Source organism: Styela clava, chromosome 7 (genome assembly GCF_964204865.1).
Source record: "Styela clava chromosome 7, kaStyClav1.hap1.2, whole genome shotgun sequence".
NCBI lineage: Eukaryota > Metazoa > Chordata > Ascidiacea > Stolidobranchia > Styelidae > Styela > Styela clava.
In genome coordinates, this window is record NC_135256.1 from 5,675,504 (window position 1) to 5,694,513 (window position 19,010).

Genomic DNA, 19,010 nt, shown 5'->3' on the forward strand with positions numbered 1-19,010 from the left:
GACTATTCTTTGCTAATTTTGAGAGAGTTGACTTACTACTATATGGTCGCTTCAGCCCTCTCTGTCTATATCCTCTTTGGTAAATTTATATAATCAGCACCTGAAACAAATTCTCCAAATGGAGTGACACAACCCCTTACACCTATAGCTATGTCACTGCGATCTCTCACACTTCAGACTAACAGTATCTGATATGTGGAAATTCTTTCTCAATGATAAAACTGTACAACACACCAAAACAAGAGTTTATGTACAATATTGACACATCTATGTATTGAAAGAAATAGCCCACAAAGAACAGAAGAGATCACCAAGATAAGATAAGTGCAGAATGGATGGACATAGGACATGTCATTGAAATGCCAATAAAAACTTGTCTTGATTAAATAGTGATGTAGATATAGAACTAGCATGCGCTATTTTGTCAAACTCTAATTCAAATAAGATACTATACCAGTAATCTAAGTTACATGTTCTAATTTCAATCATCATCCAATTCACAATCCAACAATATTTAAAAACTGATTATAAACCCCAATTTGGGATATTATACAAATATCAATAATAATTACAGTATGTTATCTCAGTAGCATGACCATCCTACTTTTTATTATTCTTCGATCCATATTTAAGAGCTGATATTTTCAAAATCTGAGTTCAGGTAACAAAGACCGGTGGTAATACTTAAATTTGGGGAAATATCACTAACAAATTCAAAACTTAACGTGTCAAACAAGGCAAATTCGGAAAGTGAAGAGGAATTGTGACAATATACATGTAAAATTCAAAAAAAATTAAGCCGCAGCAGGTCAAGGGTGTTAAGGAAATGACTTAAAAGGACTTTATGATTTTATTCATTGGAGATCTGGAATGGTCAAGTCTGACTGTAGCATTGGCTTATTAATGTGAATTATACAACAGACTATCTCAGTGGGAAAAGAATGATATGGGATTTTTTCTTGAAATAACACGAGAATGAATAGCATTAGAACTTAGAAACATAGAACAAGTCTCAAACTTGCAAAGAGCATGATCAATGTTACAAATCACAAAATAAAATATGTTACAAATTCTAATGTTTCATTAATATACAAGGGCAGCGAAAATAGCAAAAAAAATGAAGTGGGCGATCAATGGTCGGTATGTAACAGAATCAAATTATGAACAGAATTAGAAATGCTCACACCTATCATATTGAGAAATAATAAAATGTAAATTGACAATTACAAAGAGCTGTTATAAAGTCACAATATTCGAGGGTTTGTTAATTGCAGCACGTTGGTGCAAATTGCTATATAGCTTTCTAACATTCAAACCATCTATTATCAAATGAATAAAAAAATATTTTTTTGTAATCAAGCATTCAAAAGTTGGACTGAATATAATAGGGCCAAGTGTGTGATGAAAACGAAAGATATACAATGTCTTGGAAAGTTACTTTTTTTCTAAAACTGCTCACATTTTACTTCGGACATATCAAGAATGGGATTCCAAATTTATATCAAGAATAAGAAAAGAAAATTTGATCAATTCGCACGCGGTTACCAGTCCAGTGTGAGAAATGGAAAAAAATAACCATTTCATCACTATTTAATAAAGGATGGCAGTAAATACACTTTCTTATCGTTATATTGCGATTTAAAAACAAAGAAATTTAGGACTGTGGATTTAGGAAAGACACACACCTGACGCGCCCACTTAAAATTTGGATAAAAATGAAGACAATAATAATTACAAAGAGAGATAAAAACTTAGAACAGAAATCTTAGTCATCAGAAAAATGCTTGTTTATGCACCATATACACTTTCATCACTGTACGCAACATACAGGAAGAAATCTTCCTCATGATGTTCCTGGTAATATAAAAATATTTACTGGTTATTTTTCTAGGAAAAATTTGACAAATATAACTGTAAAAAATACTAGTACTCATGTAATATGTGAACCAAGATGGCGGACACCGAAACATAGTATGTTTACCAGGTAAGGGTTAGGCCATAATTTCAGGTACAAATACTACGGGAGTCACTTGGCTAGTCACCGAACTCTCAATAGAACTAAAATAGGGAAAATTGGAAAATTATGTCCTAATCCTAACTTGGTACACATGCTACGTTCCGATGTCTGCCATCTTGGTTCACATACTATGAAAGCACCAAAATACTAACTAGGCAATAATGTAATAACCTGACACTGCAGGTGACTGTTTTGCATATCTATCAGTATTAAACTGAAAAAATATAGTTATATTACTTAGGCATTCATAATAACTGCAGTTTTCAATTCTTTTTGTGAAACTATTTAAACAAATTAAATACTGTTTAGTGCTCTGTATAGTGCTATCAACTTCATGTAGCTTAGAAAATAGTCCAACAAAGTATGACATATGCAATTTTGTTGTTTGAACGTTTACCAATGTTTGAAAACAACACGTCATGAAGCTGTTTATTGCAGAAGCAGATAAATAAAAGGCAGAATGTGTCAATCAATGATTAACAGAAAATATATAATATCACATATAAATTAATAAAATGCATATTTTTCCAATCGCTTGACGCAAACAATTTTAACGAAAACTAAGCAATCCAACTCCTCGAATAAGCACATTACAAGGCGCTCCAGAAGTATGTGTACCAATATGGAGGGAACTAATTTTGTTCGCTTACTTCTTATCAAGTTGTGTAAAGGGACTGAAGCCTATGGGCAGAGGGTATATTCACTTGACTAACACAGACAGTCCCCGAACTCGTAATAGAACTAAAATAAGGAAAATCGGAATAAAATTGTGGCGAAACCCTCACCTGGTACACACACTATGGGAATACCCATTACAATGCCAGCAAAAAAATACAAAACAAATAAAAAGAACCAACCTGGTACAGTTGTCCCATGGTCGTGCTGGTTGGTGGAATCACATTATTAACAAAGAAAAACAGAGCATCTTCGGGCCTTAGATGGACTCGTTTGCGAATGAGAAAGTAGAATTGGCCAACTGAAAAATTGTAATAAATATCATAAAGAAGAAAACACATAAGCATGGTTATCCAAAACAAATCGAATACACTTAACATTATTTATATACATTGTATTCCTGATTTATTGAAATTTAAGATGTTTCAGAAATTCCAAACAGAAAATATCTGATAGAATGAATCCCATGCTGAACCAAGAATTAACAAATAAAAATAGCACTGTTGACTATCTATAAAGCTCCAAGGAAATCTTAACACGTTAGTGAAATCTAGAGCTGTTTATGAAAATCACAGTAATATTAACGCTTGAGCTGAATGAGAAATCAACAATAAGTGTTATAAAGAAGTGATAAATAAAATTGTGGCGCCACAAACATGATTGGCAATAATAGAAGTTCAAAAAAATAGATTAAATGTTAGACATTTCCTTTTTAACACTTATTGTTATAGTATAGCAACACGTTTTATGACAATTTTTACTTTACAGTTTGCATATTCAAATCAATAAATTTGAACTATTATTCTTGTAGTATTCTTGCTAAGTTCCGCTGATGTGTAATGATGTATACAAGAACGAAAAGATTTTCAAAGCTGATACTGTTTGGTGTTTGCTTATCTATTTTGATAAAAAATATTTTTAATTATAGAATATTAAATATTCCTTATCTGGAAAGGTGGATAAAAAATTTGAACAAACAATTAGAATGTATTTCATAATGCAGAAAATACAAAAAAAACATGCTTTCATGTAAATTTTTAATTTTCTGCAGTACTCTACAAAGTTTCCAAAATAACAATTTTCTGAACGAAAATTAAAAATATTAAAAGATCTGATTTACATCGAAAATTTTAGAATGCTGTAACATAGTATATAGTTATATATCAGTGTTTCCCAACCTATTCGTTGCCACCCAAAACTTGGTTTCTTCAACAAAAAACAAAAAGTTAATAATTTCATTTTTGGGTAAATTTTATTGTTTATTTTGTATCTGGTATTGAAGTGTTGCTTAAATGCATGAGAAGTATCACAGCGTGAAAAATATGCAGCATTCATTTTGTTTTGCTCAAGGCTGGCTGCACACAGACACAGCATCAGTAATATTCGACAAAAAATATTTTTATATAATATATTTATCACTAACACAACAAAAAATATTGCTTCGATAGCGCACACTGACCGTTTCTGTTTTTCAATATTTCTCCGCGCGCCACTTCAATATGTAAGGCAAAATTTCTGTCTTGCAATAACCAACAAGATATTAATTTTATTTTCAAGTAAATTTTATTGTTTATTTTATATTACCGGTGGGTATTAAAGTATTGCTCAATAGCAATTGTATACGTGAAGCATTTATGTGTTTTGCTTCAGAAAACTACGCCACGATTTCAAAACCTCGCTGAGGGCAAACTAGCGCATCTTTCTCACTTTATTTTATATCAGTTCTTCAATTTTCCGGCCATAAAAGTACTACATGACGTTTAGTATTTGAGCATAACCTTGGGTTGCCAGATTTTACAAATTTAATTTTTTCAAAAATTTGGGTCGCTAGAAAAAACGGTTGGGAACCACTGGTGTATATAACATAGACGAGTACATGGAAGTTTGTACAATTTGTTTGAATATCACAAAGCTAAGTAGTGATTGTATACGCTGCACAATCATCTACAGCTGTCCGTGAGCCGGTATGTTGTGATTGTCACATCACAATCCATCGATACAATGAGACATACTTTTGACACCAAATTGATCTTTAGTTCAAACTATGTTCAAGCATGGGCCGTTTATAAACAAGATATGAACAAACATTTGACCATCAATAATTTACTTGAGTATGATTCAGTGATGTATATGTGATTATTCATAATTATTGAAGCATGACTCAGATCCATGTCATGTGACTTAGTCTTATGATGGTTTGTGAATAGTATAACAAAGATCACGTAAATCGGCGCTCCAGAATATGGAGGTAACTAATTTTGTTTGCCTACATTACATCAAGTTGTATAAAGTGACTAAAATCTACGGGAAGGGGGTATATTCACTTGGCTAACACAGGCAGTCTCCAAACTTGTAATAGAACTAAAGTAAGGAAAATCAGAATAAAATTATGGCCTAACCATAAACTGGTACACACACTACGGGAATACTCCCTGCTACCATTAATAAGAATATTTAGTAAATACTCAAAATAAAGTGCATTTTAAATTATTAAATTCTTCCATATCGAATCATGGAAGGGTAGGCGATACAAGGTTCAATAAAAATTAAGTTGGGTGGAAGCTGTGATATCTTATTTCAGTTTCATTATGATCTGATCAATATATATATAATTATTGATAATCTAAATTAATCGATTTGGTCTCAGCGTGTGATCTAATTACATCAATCTTAATAGGATGAGACCTACTCTGTGTGTTTATAGAAGGATTAACTTTACTTGTACACAAACTGGCTTTTATGTTCAATATTGTATATACAGGGTGTCCAAGTCCCTTTACAATTCCAATACTGTTATGAAGTCAGTTCTCAATATATCTTAACCAATCATAACAAGGTTTGTTGTTTTTTTAATCAGTAATTGTTTATTTACTTCATTTGTATTTTTAATTCATCTAATACATTTGTGAGTGCCAAGACAATAAGACATCGATAAATTCCCTTTGCAATTTTAAAATTTTTTTCGAGACTTCATGGTCACTAGTTGTATTTGGACTAGCACATGGTCTGTAAAATTTTATTTGAAGAGCAGGTGGCCATGAAATGGTCAGAGTCTTTGAAAGGGGGTTACGGAAAGTTCAAGAACCACTGCGCTAGTAAAAGCACATAAAGTAAAAGCTTTGGTTCATAACAACATTGGACAATCTTGAAATAAATCTACCTGTTAAATCTGATGGAACAAGATATTTCTTTTTATCCAAATCTCCAATCTTTGATTTTTCTGCCTTTTCTACAATTACCTGGTAAAAATATAAGAAATTTTGTCACAAAGTATATTTGTAAACTTACTTATCATAGCTCAACTTAATCTGCTACTTAAAACAAGATAAAACCTATAACATCATATTACAGTATTATATAGTAATCTTAGGGGGGCAAATAACAATATTATTCTCCAGTATTGCTTGAAGCACACAAGTGGAACCCATTGCCAGAGAGAGGATTTATCAGAGTCCAGCTGTTAATTGTTTGTTAAACTATAAATCAATATAATATTTAACAAATAATAATATACGAATCTGTCACACACCATTAAGTGGAACAAAACCTGGGAATAAAAAGTTATTTATTTTAAACCATGAATAAAACTCACAGGAACTCTATCAGGATACTTCTTTCTTATTTTTTCCCCTTCACTTCGTCTCTTCTCAAAATTGTGTTCTTCTTTGTAAACCCACTTCATCTTGAAATAACTTTGATGATAACGCTCAAACAAACAACGCAGTGAATTACTGCAACGAGTTATAATTAGCTTCCTATATAGATATCTGAAGTAGAAATTAACAGCTTAGAACATGGGTTGGCAAATTATAGCTCGCGGGCCAGATCCGAACCATCGAAGTGTTTTAACGGACCTATTTGTAATTGCTAAAATTACGACTATAGTTTTTTATGAATATAAATTTCTGTTGGTAATATCGAAAAAAACAACGTCATAATGACCACGATTGTTACTTTTGCTACTTATTATTGAATAAACGTTAGCCTAGCTGTTGGACTAGCTTTTGTAAATGAAATGTTTTTTTTTTTTTTTTTTGAGCCTACGGCCCAGTAACCAAGTCTACTGTAACCTGTAATAAGGTAATTATCCACCTCTGGCTTGGAATAAAGAACTCTAGTCACGTAAAAGAGGCTATTCATATATAGATTGCATTGATACAAGTTTATTAAAATCAGGCATGGACAAGTGCATGCACATTCCCCAGAAGTTCAATGTAACACAGTACTGCAGTAACACATTTCTCGAACTATTTGAAAATAACCAGCAAATGCTAATGATTTATGTTATAGAAAGGAAACCTAGAAATGATGACTGGTGTTATTAAGCTCCGTTCTATATTCAAAAATGGAAGGACTAAATATAAAGCAAATGATAAGAACATTTTATTTCAAGTGCCTTCAACAAAAGCTAATAAATTAAAAGTTTAACAACCAAGCAATAGGAGATGCTTTCCAAACATGAAAAATATTTTTGGATAGCGTAATCAGATGGGGGTTAGGATTGGGATATCGAAAAATTGTTATGCTTCGCTTACTAGAAGTATGTTAGGTACGAAACTACACCAGACCCGATTTAACGAAGTATATACAGATATAGTATACAGGCTTTGAACTATTCCACAGTCAGGGCCGTCGTAGCTTCATGAAATATATACAGATATAAATGTACATGCTATCCTAAGCCAAATCGAAATGTTAAGGCAACCAGCATAGCAAGGTGTGCTATTGAGCAATCAAGCATCTTTGAGTAAGATTTAAAACGTAAGACGTGGTACATGCTCGTTCACAAATCAGCAAGTTGAATAAAATTAGAACAGAGAAAAGCTAAACATAAGAATATAAGATATATACCTTAGTAAATAGAAAATATACAAACAAAATAAAAAAATAAATTTTGTCAAACCATATTAATAATTTTGTAACTGTAATCAGTCAACCACAGTATACTCAACAATAAAATACCTGGTAGACAAATTGCATATTTCTGTTATTGAAAAATTGCAAGAAGTCACAAACAGACAAAGTCACCAACCATCCATTTACAGAATTAATTACAGCTGTACCAATACAGCCCATAATGTAAAAGTCCAAAATTAATTCGGAACAGCAATAATCAGAACAATATCACGCCCTTATAGTCCGACAATATTTATCTGTTTACATTTGTTTCTTTGTCCCCTTCAATCAATCAATTTATTTTGGTCACTCTAAAAGAAACAAAACAACAACAAACAGAATGCAGAGGACCTGGAGGACGGGCATAACTTAATAAAAAAAAGTTAAAAGCATACAAGTACGTGCCCGTCCACCAAAATCAGTCAAAAGAACACAAAATATCTATCTTAAATAAATAAAGACACGATGTAAAATCGTGCAATGCCCCTTCACCGTATCCGCCTATAATATCACTGACCTTTTGGGCGAAGGATGGGGAACGAAAAGTGAAGTTAAACAGACAAATTCAGGATATGCAGATTCAGTAATTTCAGAATTTGGAGCATTTAGACTACATTACTATAAAGTATTTTACAACTGTCCCAATTTGCGACACAATCTTCTTTTTTTTTTTTTTTTTGTGCCAAATAAATTCCAATGCCAAACGGAATTTTCGTATTAATATTTTGGTATCAAATCATTTTATTATAAATATATAAATAGATATTTTTTTGTTTCCATGTTTTTGTTTATCATTTTTTAATTTAATCCCATTCCCCCCAATACATATGAATAGTAAAAATCAAAATAAAGACAAAATTCATACCATTACCATTGCTTTAGAAACAACCCTTCTGCGATGTCGACTTTGTATAATGGCAACTAGTTCCTCAAATGCTGACCAACAAATATTTTTAACGCTCGTCACAAAATTTATACTATATTTTAATCATAGGTTATCAATAAATTTATATTCAACAAGTTTAAGTGCTATTTTAACATTTCAAACCCCAAAATACCGTCAAATAGCAATAAGTAAGCTTTGTAAATAGTGTCGATGCGGATGAATACTAGCAGTCAGGAGAGTAATCATATGATTTCATTTGTTTATATCGATTCGGTTCATTGCATCACCAGGGACTTCCTTGGTGTTCCCTTTGATCGCGTCCTGTCTGACTTAAAATGAAATTGCACCACAATCAGTAATGGAAATATGACATTTGTATCATCACTGCTGTCAGTAATTCTGTAACGCTATGATGCCATGGGAAACAATAAGCAATGTTTTCTATGTCGGCCCCGTTTGAAATGTTATATATTCAGATATTTTATTTCTATCGTGCAAGAATCACCACAAAAATTAAAGCACGTAAAACTGTCAAAAGTATATAAACAATCATGAAAAAATGTAATTATACACAAAGGAAATTAAAGTAATTCGATTTGAACTTCGCTGTGAGACAAAAATGGCGACACACGAGACAGACATACGGGGGATTCGGGGAAGTTTCTGAAACTTCAAATTTGGTTTTTAAAAAACGAAAAAGTAAAAGCACTACATGGTCAATCTCACCATGTAACATAGGATGAAAGCAACGACTGGATGAAAGTGAAGAAAACGGGACCATTTCTCTAACTCAACCTGGGGTTTGTGAGCGTTGTGTTAACCAAATGCCAAACCACCGTTGTGGTTCTTGAGTTTTTCAACACTAAAACACGTGTAGAATTGTGCTTTTTTAGGAGTAATCATTTATCTGTTGTTTTTGTCGTTTCTTTGCGATTCGCTTCCTTATATTAATCATAGTGTCACGCATCATAGTGTTTTGAGGGACAAGTAGATGTGATGAACTGAATGAAGATCAACGACTAGAATATGGAGATATCAGTTAAAATGACAATGGAGAGTTTTATTTCTGTGTGGACAACTTCATAAAAATAATGGTTTATCATTCCGCCAAACGCAATTTATGTTGACTAAAATATTTCACGGACTGCTTTTATAATGTACCGGTAAATATGCTGCGACCCTTGTTGGGGAAATTCAATTTTGCACAGAATCATGTTCACATTAGTCGGAACATTTTCTATTAGGATTTACATATTTATCCCGGGGGAGAGGCGAACCACGGCCTCTCGTCCGGTTACGTCGGATATGGGATTAGTTATATTGTTTGTTTTCGGAAGCATGAACTTGGTGGTGGAGGAAGCCGTAACCGACCAGCGTTTACGTGAATCACCCAACGACGGCGAGGAGTCTAGCGATTCTCTCGCGCATAATCATCCCTGCATGGGATTCGGACCTGCGAACCCACGCAGAGTAATTAGAGGTGCGGTGGCGAGCGTATTCCTAACGCTTAGCCCGTTGAGCCACACCGCCGCGCCTATTAGCGCCAATCAAACAATTACTTCAGTTGTCATTGGGCTGTGAACGTTTCGAATTCAGCCGGTTCTGTTACAAAAAGTCATTGACAGGAACCAGTAATGCTAATCGGTTCGCTGATCTCATAAAATTCCGTGAGACGGTTCTATAGAACCGATGCTAACCGGCTGAATCCCACCACTGCCTAAATCCCATACAAAACTTTTGAAATCCCAAATATAACGCTACTCGTCAGCTGATAGATAGATAGATATTTTTTTTCGATGACTCCACAATATGATAATACAAGTAAAATTAAAAATGGAGAATTCTGGAGAGCGAGCGAAACCTTTAAAAAAGTTTAAAACACGATGAGTATCATGTGCCCGCCCACCAACACGCATTCACAACAAAAAACACAAATCTTGATAAACAAGGCTTGGGCCAAAAATAAACACACACAAAAATACGCGTATGTAATAAACTTTCGGGGTGTTGTATACTTTTAAAATACTCAAGCCAATAAGGACTAATTCGATCTGATACAAAGACAACGTGTGTAGGTATAATGTGATAAGGTGGCGAGAAGGGTCAAAAAACCATGAAAACTACATTGATTTGGCATTGGTGAAAATGTGGTACAGTGAATCCAGAAACATACAAAAAAAAATCAAAACAATGCTGGTAAATTCTACGCTCAGGCAATTATGAAAACAATCTGATCTGACTAATCACTCGTAAATATGTAGGCTCATGTAATCAATGAAGCCAATGTTCTTAAAAACAGTAAACGCACAAAACAAAAACAATAATACGCCATAAAATGAATATGTAACAACATTATGAATTGGTATGATTATATCGGATCGTTCGAATGCTCATTTAGCCTGTTATCAAAGTCATTGTGGAGAAAATTAGTACACATGTGATTATGAAGAGTATTCTGATTCTGTTATATCTGTCCCCAGTGTGTTATATCTGTCTGCGTGCGCATAACCCATTTGTTGCGATCGTCTGACGTCTAAAATAAGAACGGATTCGCTGATTATCACGATATTCCAAAAACAGGTTCGCGCGAACGCCCCTAATCCCACCACTGCAACTAGGTATGAAAGAAACAGACACAAAGTTACTCGGCGCTTCGGAAGTATGTGTATCAATATCTAGGTAACTATTTTTGTTCTTGCAGGGGTATATTCACTTGGCTAACACACACAGTCCCCGAACTCGTAATCGAACTAACATAAGGAAAATCGTAATAAAATTATGGCCTAACCCTAACCTGGTACACATACTTCGGGAGTACCCGTCACTTAATATCTAATCAAATGTAAAGGATTTTCTGCTAATCTTACAAATTTTTCATGATTGAAAATTTATATAGAGCTAGAGAAGTGGTTGCCAACCTTTTTTTAAATTGTCCCGTTATTACAAAAACCATTTTTTTATAACTGCCTTTGAGTGCGCTATCACTACTTTTTAATGAGTGCCGTATTTCCCGGCGATTGGGTCGATTTATTCACAGGACCTAATTTTTCAAACTGATTTACGCGAGTCGGATTATATGGGTTGATTAGCATGGACCAGAAAATACCGGGAGTCAAAATTGGTCTGGGCGGTAGCGGAAAATACGGTAATGATAATAATACATAACTCGTACTTTCATGTTACTCATTCCATAGAAAGTTTGCCTTTTGTAGACTTTAACTTTCCATATTAACAATTGAATTGATATTAGAAGATGAACACGAGGTCCCTTACAGTTACGCAATTTACACGCAGCACTTAGAATTAAAAATAAAATGAAAAACACAATTAGATGAAATTTTGAAGCTGCCACATCTGCAAAATTTCCGCGACCGCAAAGTTTCTTGTCAAATAACAATCCAACGGTTCCATTACATTTGAACCCACGTACATTTGAACCCATGACAATTGCACCTGTATGCTATTGCACCTATGGAATTTTTTTTGTTTTTCGGATAGTTGAACCCATACTAACCCTAACCTATGGGTTTTAGCACCCGCATATGGATTAAACCCGTGGATATACACATGGGTTCAAATGTACGTGGGTTCAAATGTACGGCCACCCAATCCAACACACACAACACATAATCCAAGTGGTAAAATTAGACAACTATGGCGATGCTTCCCAACTGAGAAAATATTCCGCCCAAGGAAGAAATTTAACCGATTAAGAGAGGTATTTTGCTTTTATATTTATAACGTAAGCATTTCGCATTAAGTACATATCGTGCAGCACAAATATTAATTTATTTTTTTGTAATAAATCACATGAACCGTACAAAAACGAAAATGCCACTTGCACATTACCATTAGAAAGCGTTTCCCACGACTTGTATTACAAACATAGTCTTTGTTATTTAATTTTATATATATATTCCAGGAAAATTAGAAACCTGTTAGAGAATGAATAAATAAAGTAGTTAATGTAGTATTCATAACATAACTGTGCTGTCAACAGATAAGATGTCATAACGGTAAGAGTGTTCTGAAGTGGGAAGTGACAGTTTGTATGGGATTGAACAACCCAAAGCCTCAAATATTTTAATCAGTAATCAGTAGTTTATTTTATCCACGATACATGAAGTACCATATACTAATTAATACAGTATGTAAAAAGAGGAAAAAACTGGTAAGTCGAGGTGAAAAGGAGTCGCGAGAAACCAAGACTGGTTATCGAGCAGCGACACCCGTAAAAAAAATTGATTTTGATTATTTCTTGTTTTTAATTTTTCGGCCTATAAACGAATCTATTTTTTCCACCACTGACTAGGTAGATCTTATAGAAAAAGTCGCACATGGAATTCTTTTGTTCTACGACCCCCTAAAAAGTGCTTTGCGACCTCCAGGTTGGGAACCAGTGAACCACTGAAAACTCAAAGTTACTCTGGGCGAAAGGAAAGGGATATGATGGCTGGCTTAAACATATATATGATATCTCACGTCCTCTTGTCCGATTAACAGTCTGGACATGAGATTAGTTAGTCAGTTACCCGTTTCATAAACCTCTATAGCGCGAGATTGTTGCATACAAGTTGCAATTTTTCTATCAGCCTTCTTCCCATATTTAGTTGAGAGATCTGAACCTCGTTATAAACAATCTTACACACATGTATAAAAAAAAAATGCCGTACTCTCAAATAATTTTCAGTGTAATACATTGCCATAATTATTTTAACATATTGAACAATCATAAAATCTGGTAATCAAATGAAATAAAATAATTTGTTAAGAAATTCAAACAGTATCCAGTGTATTAAACACCCATATTTGTTATTCTTTAATTTTAACATAATAAGCAGTTTAAGATTATCATAAATCTAGCAATAAAAATAAAATAATTTATTAAGAACTTTAGACTGGATTACAAGTTTGTATTTAACTTCAAGTCCACATTGAGTACATTCGTAAAACATAGAACTCTAATGATATTTGTGCCACATTGTTTCTTTGGTACGCACACTCTCTTATGTGTGTATAGTGATTTGCTATGCCCGTACTCTTTCCCGCATGTTTTACATTTATAATTTTTTTCCTGATTGTGAATTGCAATAATGTGAGCTTTCAAGCAGTTGATATATCCAAATCTCTTCTCGCAAATATCACATTTATATTTCTTTTCACCTAGAACACAATAAAAATACAGCAAGGTAATTCATGTGTCCGTATTATACAAAATAAATCTTAGCAATACTTGTGGTATGTGAGGATTTAAAATGTTTTAAAGAAATATCTCCAATTTTTCAATTAAGATGGGAGCATGCTTCATTATACTCTCGAAGTATGTGAACCAAGATGGCGGACACCCTAACGTAGTAAGTGTACCAAGTTAGGTTTAAGCCATAATTTTATTCCAATTTTCTTATATCAGTTGTTTTACGAGTTCGGGGACTAGCCAAGTGACTTCCGTATTATTTGTATCTGAAAATTTTGCCTAAACTGGTACACATACTACGTTCCGGTGTCCGCCATCTTGGTTCATTTACTTCGGGAGTATCTGATTTGTAAATATGATAAATACAAAACTTGAAAATTTACCTGTGTGTGTTATCATGTGTGATTTTAGATGAGCAAGTTTCCGGAATGACTTATTGCATATTTTACATATGCACGGTCTTTCGTTGTTATGAACTCTCATGTGAAGTGTCAAAGACTGATTCCGTTTAAACGATTTCAAGCATACTTTGCATTGGAATGGTTTTTCATCCGAATGCATTACCATATGGTTATCAACATGAATCTTTTTCCAAAATGCCTTTTCACATATTGGGCATTTATATGACTTCTCATTATCTGACAAATGGATATTCGTATGACTCGTCAAACCTGACTTTCTTCTAAATGATTTGCCGCAAATATCGCAGTGATGATTTTTTTCCTGAGTGTGAGTTTTTTTATGTTTAGTCAGGCCTGTTTGGAATCTGAATGATTTTCCACATTCAGTGCAATTGTATTTCTTCTCCTGTACAATATGAATCTTCAAATGCTTTTTCATAAATGCATTTTCGCTGAAAATTCTATCACAAACGGGGCATCGATATTCCACTCCAAAGTGTGTCTTCGAATGGTCCTTGAGTCTACATTCAGTGGTGAACGATTTACCACAGACTTCACACATATAAGGTTTGTCATCATGTGTCAACATATGTTTATGCAATCTTATCTTAAAACGAAAATATTCTCCACAAAAACTACACTGTTTCCTTTTTTCATTTAGATGTTGTTCACCTTCACATTGTAACTTTGCCTGCTTAGAAGATAGCATTATTAAACTATTGCCAACATCTTCTGCAACAAACATACATTCAGAGTCAAAGCAACTTTAAAGTCTTGGAAAGAAATGTAGCCTGACTAATTGGGGTGAGGGCTGATTTATAAACTACCCAGGATGTGAACACACTGTATACCTAACGAAGAATCTAAAACATGATGAGGGCCTAGTGTGGCTGGACTACGTTTTCGCTAACATAAGAAAGAAAATTCATTGCATTGCATAAATCTTTCGCAGTTCCAATCATCGAATACGAAAGCAATTTTCGAATTAATTATTACAAACTATTACAATTTTATTGCGTCAAGAAGCGGAAATTTAGCAGCCAATAGGCAGTGGTGAGATTCAAAATGTTAAGGACAGGTTCCCTCATTTCATAAAACCATGAACTTATAGGGAAAGATTAGTAATTTGAACGAACATTTTTAAATACATAGAAAAAGGCTGATTATTAGTATTGGAGAAATTCTCCTTCTCTGTAGTATTATCCAGTCTTGTAAATACAACCTTAACGTGTATACTGTTCAATAAACTAAAAAAGAATTGTCGTTTGTCCGCTATCATCTATTGTCTGCTGGGGGCGAGCGCCTACATAACTGAACATCGAAGTGAAGAATAATTTGTGCAAGTTAAAAGACAAGAGCCCGTGATCCTTTAAAAGACCTACGAAAGATCTCGTACGCCGGCTCAATTTATATTTAGGACACCTATTCTGAAAACTAAAACAAGAAAGAGATCTCGGTTTATCACGACTTTCCAATAACCAGTTCGCGCGGATCCTTGAGTACCCCCTGAATCCCAACACTGCGTTTTATCTACTTCTGTCACTCTCAGTCAAAGGTTCAAGCGCACATACACACCTTTTAGAAAAACCCAAGCAATGCTTCAAGGGAAACATTCACAGCCGAATCGAGACTAAGGTAATTGTTTCAATAGGAAATGTCAACATAATTTTGTTCAAAATACAATTTCCCGTACAAGTGACGCCACGTATTTGTAACATTGAAATATTCCAAGAACGGATTCGCGCTAATCCCAACACTGCAACTCTGTTTGAGAGCAAAAGACACAAAGTTACTCGGCGCTCCAGAAGTATGTATATCAATATGAAAGTAACCATTTTTTGTAACGGAACCGGCTAAAAATATGACATTTGTCTGATGAAACCGGCTGACGAAAAAATTTGAATCCCACTACTGGGTATATTCACTTGGCCAACACAGACAGTCCCCGAACTCGTTATCGAACCAACATAAGGAAAATCGTGATAAAATTATGGCCTAACCCTAACCTGGTACACATAGCACGGGAGTACCAGTTACTCAATATATAATCAAATAAAAAGGGTTTTCTGCTAATCTTACAAACTTTTCATGATTGAAATTTTAATATAGAACTAGAGAAGTGGTTGCAAACCTTTTTTTAAATTGTCCCGTTATCACAAAAAACATTTTTTTTTATAACCGTCTTTGAGTGCACTATCAATACTTTTTAACGAGTGCCGTATTTCCCGGCGATCAGCCTTTTTCCCATATTTAGTTGAGAGATCTGAACCTCGTTATAAACAATTTTACACACATGTATAAAAAAAAAATGCCGTACTCTCAAATAATTTTCAGTGTAATACATTGCCATAATTATTTTAACATATTGAACAATCATAAAATCTGGTAATCAAATGAAATAAAATAATTTGTTAAGAATTTCAAACAGTATCCAGTGTATTAAACTCCCATATTTGTTATTCTTTAATTTTAACATAATAAGCAGTTTAAGATTATCATAAATCTAGCAATAAAAATAAAATAATTTATTAAGAATTTTAGACTGGATTACAAGTTTGTATTTGACTTCAAGTCCACATTGAGTACATTCGTAAAACATAGAACTCTAATGATATTTGTGCCACATTGTTTCTTTGGTACGCACACTCTCTTATGTGTGTATAGTGATTTGCTATGCCCGTACTCTTTCCCGCATGTTTTACATTTATAATTTTTTTCCTGATTGTGAATTGCAATAATGTGAGCTTTCAAGCAGTTGATATATCCAAATCTCTTCTCGCAAATATCACATTTATATTTCTTTTCACCTAGAACACAATAAAAATACAGCAAGGTAATTCATGTTTATGTGTCCGTATTATACAAAATAAATCTTAGAAATACTTGTGGTATGTGAGGATTCAAAATGTTTTAAAGAAATATCTCCAATTTTTCAATTAAGATGGGAGCATGCTTCATGATACTCTCGAAGTATGTGAACCAAGATGGCGGACACCCTAACGTAGTAAGTGTACCAAGTTAGGTTTAAGCCATAATTTTATTCCAATTTTCTTATTTCAGTTCTTTTACGAGTTCGGGGACTAGCCAAGTGACTTCCGTATTATTTGTATCTGAAAATTTTGCCTAAACTGGTACACATACTACGTTCCGGTGTCCGCCATCTTGGTTCATTTACTTCGGGAGTATCTGGTTTGTAAATATGATAAATACAAAACTTGAAAATTTACCTGTGTGTGTTATCATGTGTGATTTTAGATGAGCAAGTTTCCGGAATGACTTATTGCATATTTTACATATGCACGGTCTTTCGTTGTTATGAACTCTCATGTGAAGTGTCAAAGACTGATTCCGTTTAAACGATTTCAAGCATACTTTGCATTGGAATGGTTTTTCATCCGAATGCATTACCATATGGTTATCAACATGAATCTTTTTCCAAAATGCCTTTTCACATATTGGGCATTTATATGACTTCTCATTATCTGGCAAATGGATATTCGTATGACTCGTCAAACCTGACTTTCTTCTAAATGATTTGCCGCAAATATCGCAGTGATGATTTTTTTCCTGAGTGTGAGTTTTTTTATGTTTAGTCAGGCCTGTTTGGAATCTGAATAATTTTCCACATTCAGTGCAATTGTATTTCTTCTCCTGTACAATATGAATCTTCAAATGCTTTTTCATAAATGCATTTTCGCTGAAAATTCTATCACAAACGGGGCATCGATATTCCTCTCCGAAGTGTGTCTTCGAATGGTCCTTGAGTCTACATTCAGTGGTGAAAGATTTACCGCAGACTTCACAAATATAAGGTTTGTCATCATGTGTCAACATATGTTTATGCAATCTTATCTTAAAACGAAAGTATTTTCCACAAAAACGACACTGTTTCCTTTTTACATTTAGATGTTGTTCACCTTCACATTGTAACTTTGCCGGCTTAGAAGATAGCATTATTTAACTATTGCCAGCATCTTCTGCAACAAACATACATCAGAGTCAAAGTAACTTTAAAGTCTTGAAAAGAAATGTAGCGTGAGTAAATGGAGTGAAGGCTGATTTATAAACCACCCAGGACGTGAACACACAGTATACCTAACAAAGAATCTAAAACATGATGAGGGCCTAGTGTGGCTGGACTACGTTTTCGCTAACATAAGAAAGAAAATTCATTGCATTGCATAAATCTTTCGCAGTTCCAATCATCGAATACGAAAGCAATTTTCGAATTAATTATTACAAACTATTACAATTTTATTGCGTCAAGAAGCGGAAATTTAGCAGCCAATAGGCAGTGGTGAGATTCAAAATGTTAAGGACAGGTTCCCTCATTTCATAAAACCATGAACTTATAGGGAAAGATTAGTAATTTGAACGAACATTTTTAAATACATAGAAAAAGGCTGATTATTAGTATTGGAGAAATTCTCCTTCTCTGTAGTATTATCCAGTCTTGTAAATACAACCTTAACGTGTATACTGTTCAATAAACTAAAAAAGAATTGTCGTTTGTCCGCTATCATCTATTGTCTGCTGGGGGCGAGCGCCTACATAACTGAACATCGAAGTGAAGAATAATTCGTGCAAGTTAAAAGACAAGAGCCCGTGCTCCTTTAAAAGACCTACGAAAGATCTCGTACGCCGGCTCAATTTATATTTAGGACACCTATTCTAAAAACTAAAACAAGAAAGAGATCTCGGTTTATCACGACTTTCCAATAACCAGTTCGCGCGGATCCTTGAGTACCCCCTGAATCCCAACACTGCGTTTTATCTACTTCTGTCACTCTCAGTCAAAGGTTCAAGCGCACATACACACCTTTTAGAAAAACCCAAGCAATGCTTCAAGGGAAACATTCACAGCCGAATCGAGACTAAGGTAATTGTTTCAATAGAATATGTCAACATAATTTTGTTCAAAATACAATTTCCCGTACAAGT

General features: G+C 34.0%; 3 protein-coding genes and 1 long non-coding RNA gene across 4 annotated transcripts; all 4 read right to left on the bottom strand.

Annotated features, from left to right (window-relative positions):
• Nucleotides 1-245: 245 nt before the first annotated feature.
• Nucleotides 246-6,461, bottom strand: LOC120327637 (gamma-aminobutyric acid receptor-associated protein). Its single transcript, XM_039393968.2, has 4 exons — nt 6,285-6,461; nt 5,853-5,931; nt 2,875-2,993; nt 246-1,854 (listed from the first exon to the last, which is right to left on the bottom strand). Exons 1-4 carry the CDS (start codon nt 6,372-6,374, stop codon nt 1,789-1,791), a joined length of 354 nt encoding a protein of 117 aa, XP_039249902.1. The 5' UTR covers nt 6,375-6,461; the 3' UTR covers nt 246-1,788.
• A 15-nt stretch (nt 6,462-6,476) lies between these two features.
• LOC144425252 (uncharacterized) lies at nt 6,477-8,261 on the bottom strand. The gene is made up of 2 exons (XR_013477405.1): nt 8,106-8,261; nt 6,477-7,899 (listed from the first exon to the last, which is right to left on the bottom strand). It is a non-coding gene; the product is annotated as an uncharacterized LOC144425252 (long non-coding RNA).
• A 4,918-nt stretch (nt 8,262-13,179) lies between these two features.
• On the bottom strand, nt 13,180-14,765 carry LOC120328389 (uncharacterized). The gene is made up of 2 exons (XM_039394858.2): nt 14,052-14,765; nt 13,180-13,637 (listed from the first exon to the last, which is right to left on the bottom strand). Exons 1-2 carry the CDS (start codon nt 14,656-14,658, stop codon nt 13,378-13,380), a joined length of 867 nt encoding a protein of 288 aa, XP_039250792.2. The 5' UTR covers nt 14,659-14,765; the 3' UTR covers nt 13,180-13,377.
• Nucleotides 14,766-16,136: 1,371 nt separating this feature from the next.
• On the bottom strand, nt 16,137-18,035 carry LOC144425290 (uncharacterized). The gene is made up of 2 exons (XM_078114868.1): nt 17,297-18,035; nt 16,137-16,876 (listed from the first exon to the last, which is right to left on the bottom strand). Exons 1-2 carry the CDS (start codon nt 18,021-18,023, stop codon nt 16,617-16,619), a joined length of 987 nt encoding a protein of 328 aa, XP_077970994.1. The 5' UTR covers nt 18,024-18,035; the 3' UTR covers nt 16,137-16,616.
• Between the last annotated feature and the right edge of the window lie 975 nt (nt 18,036-19,010).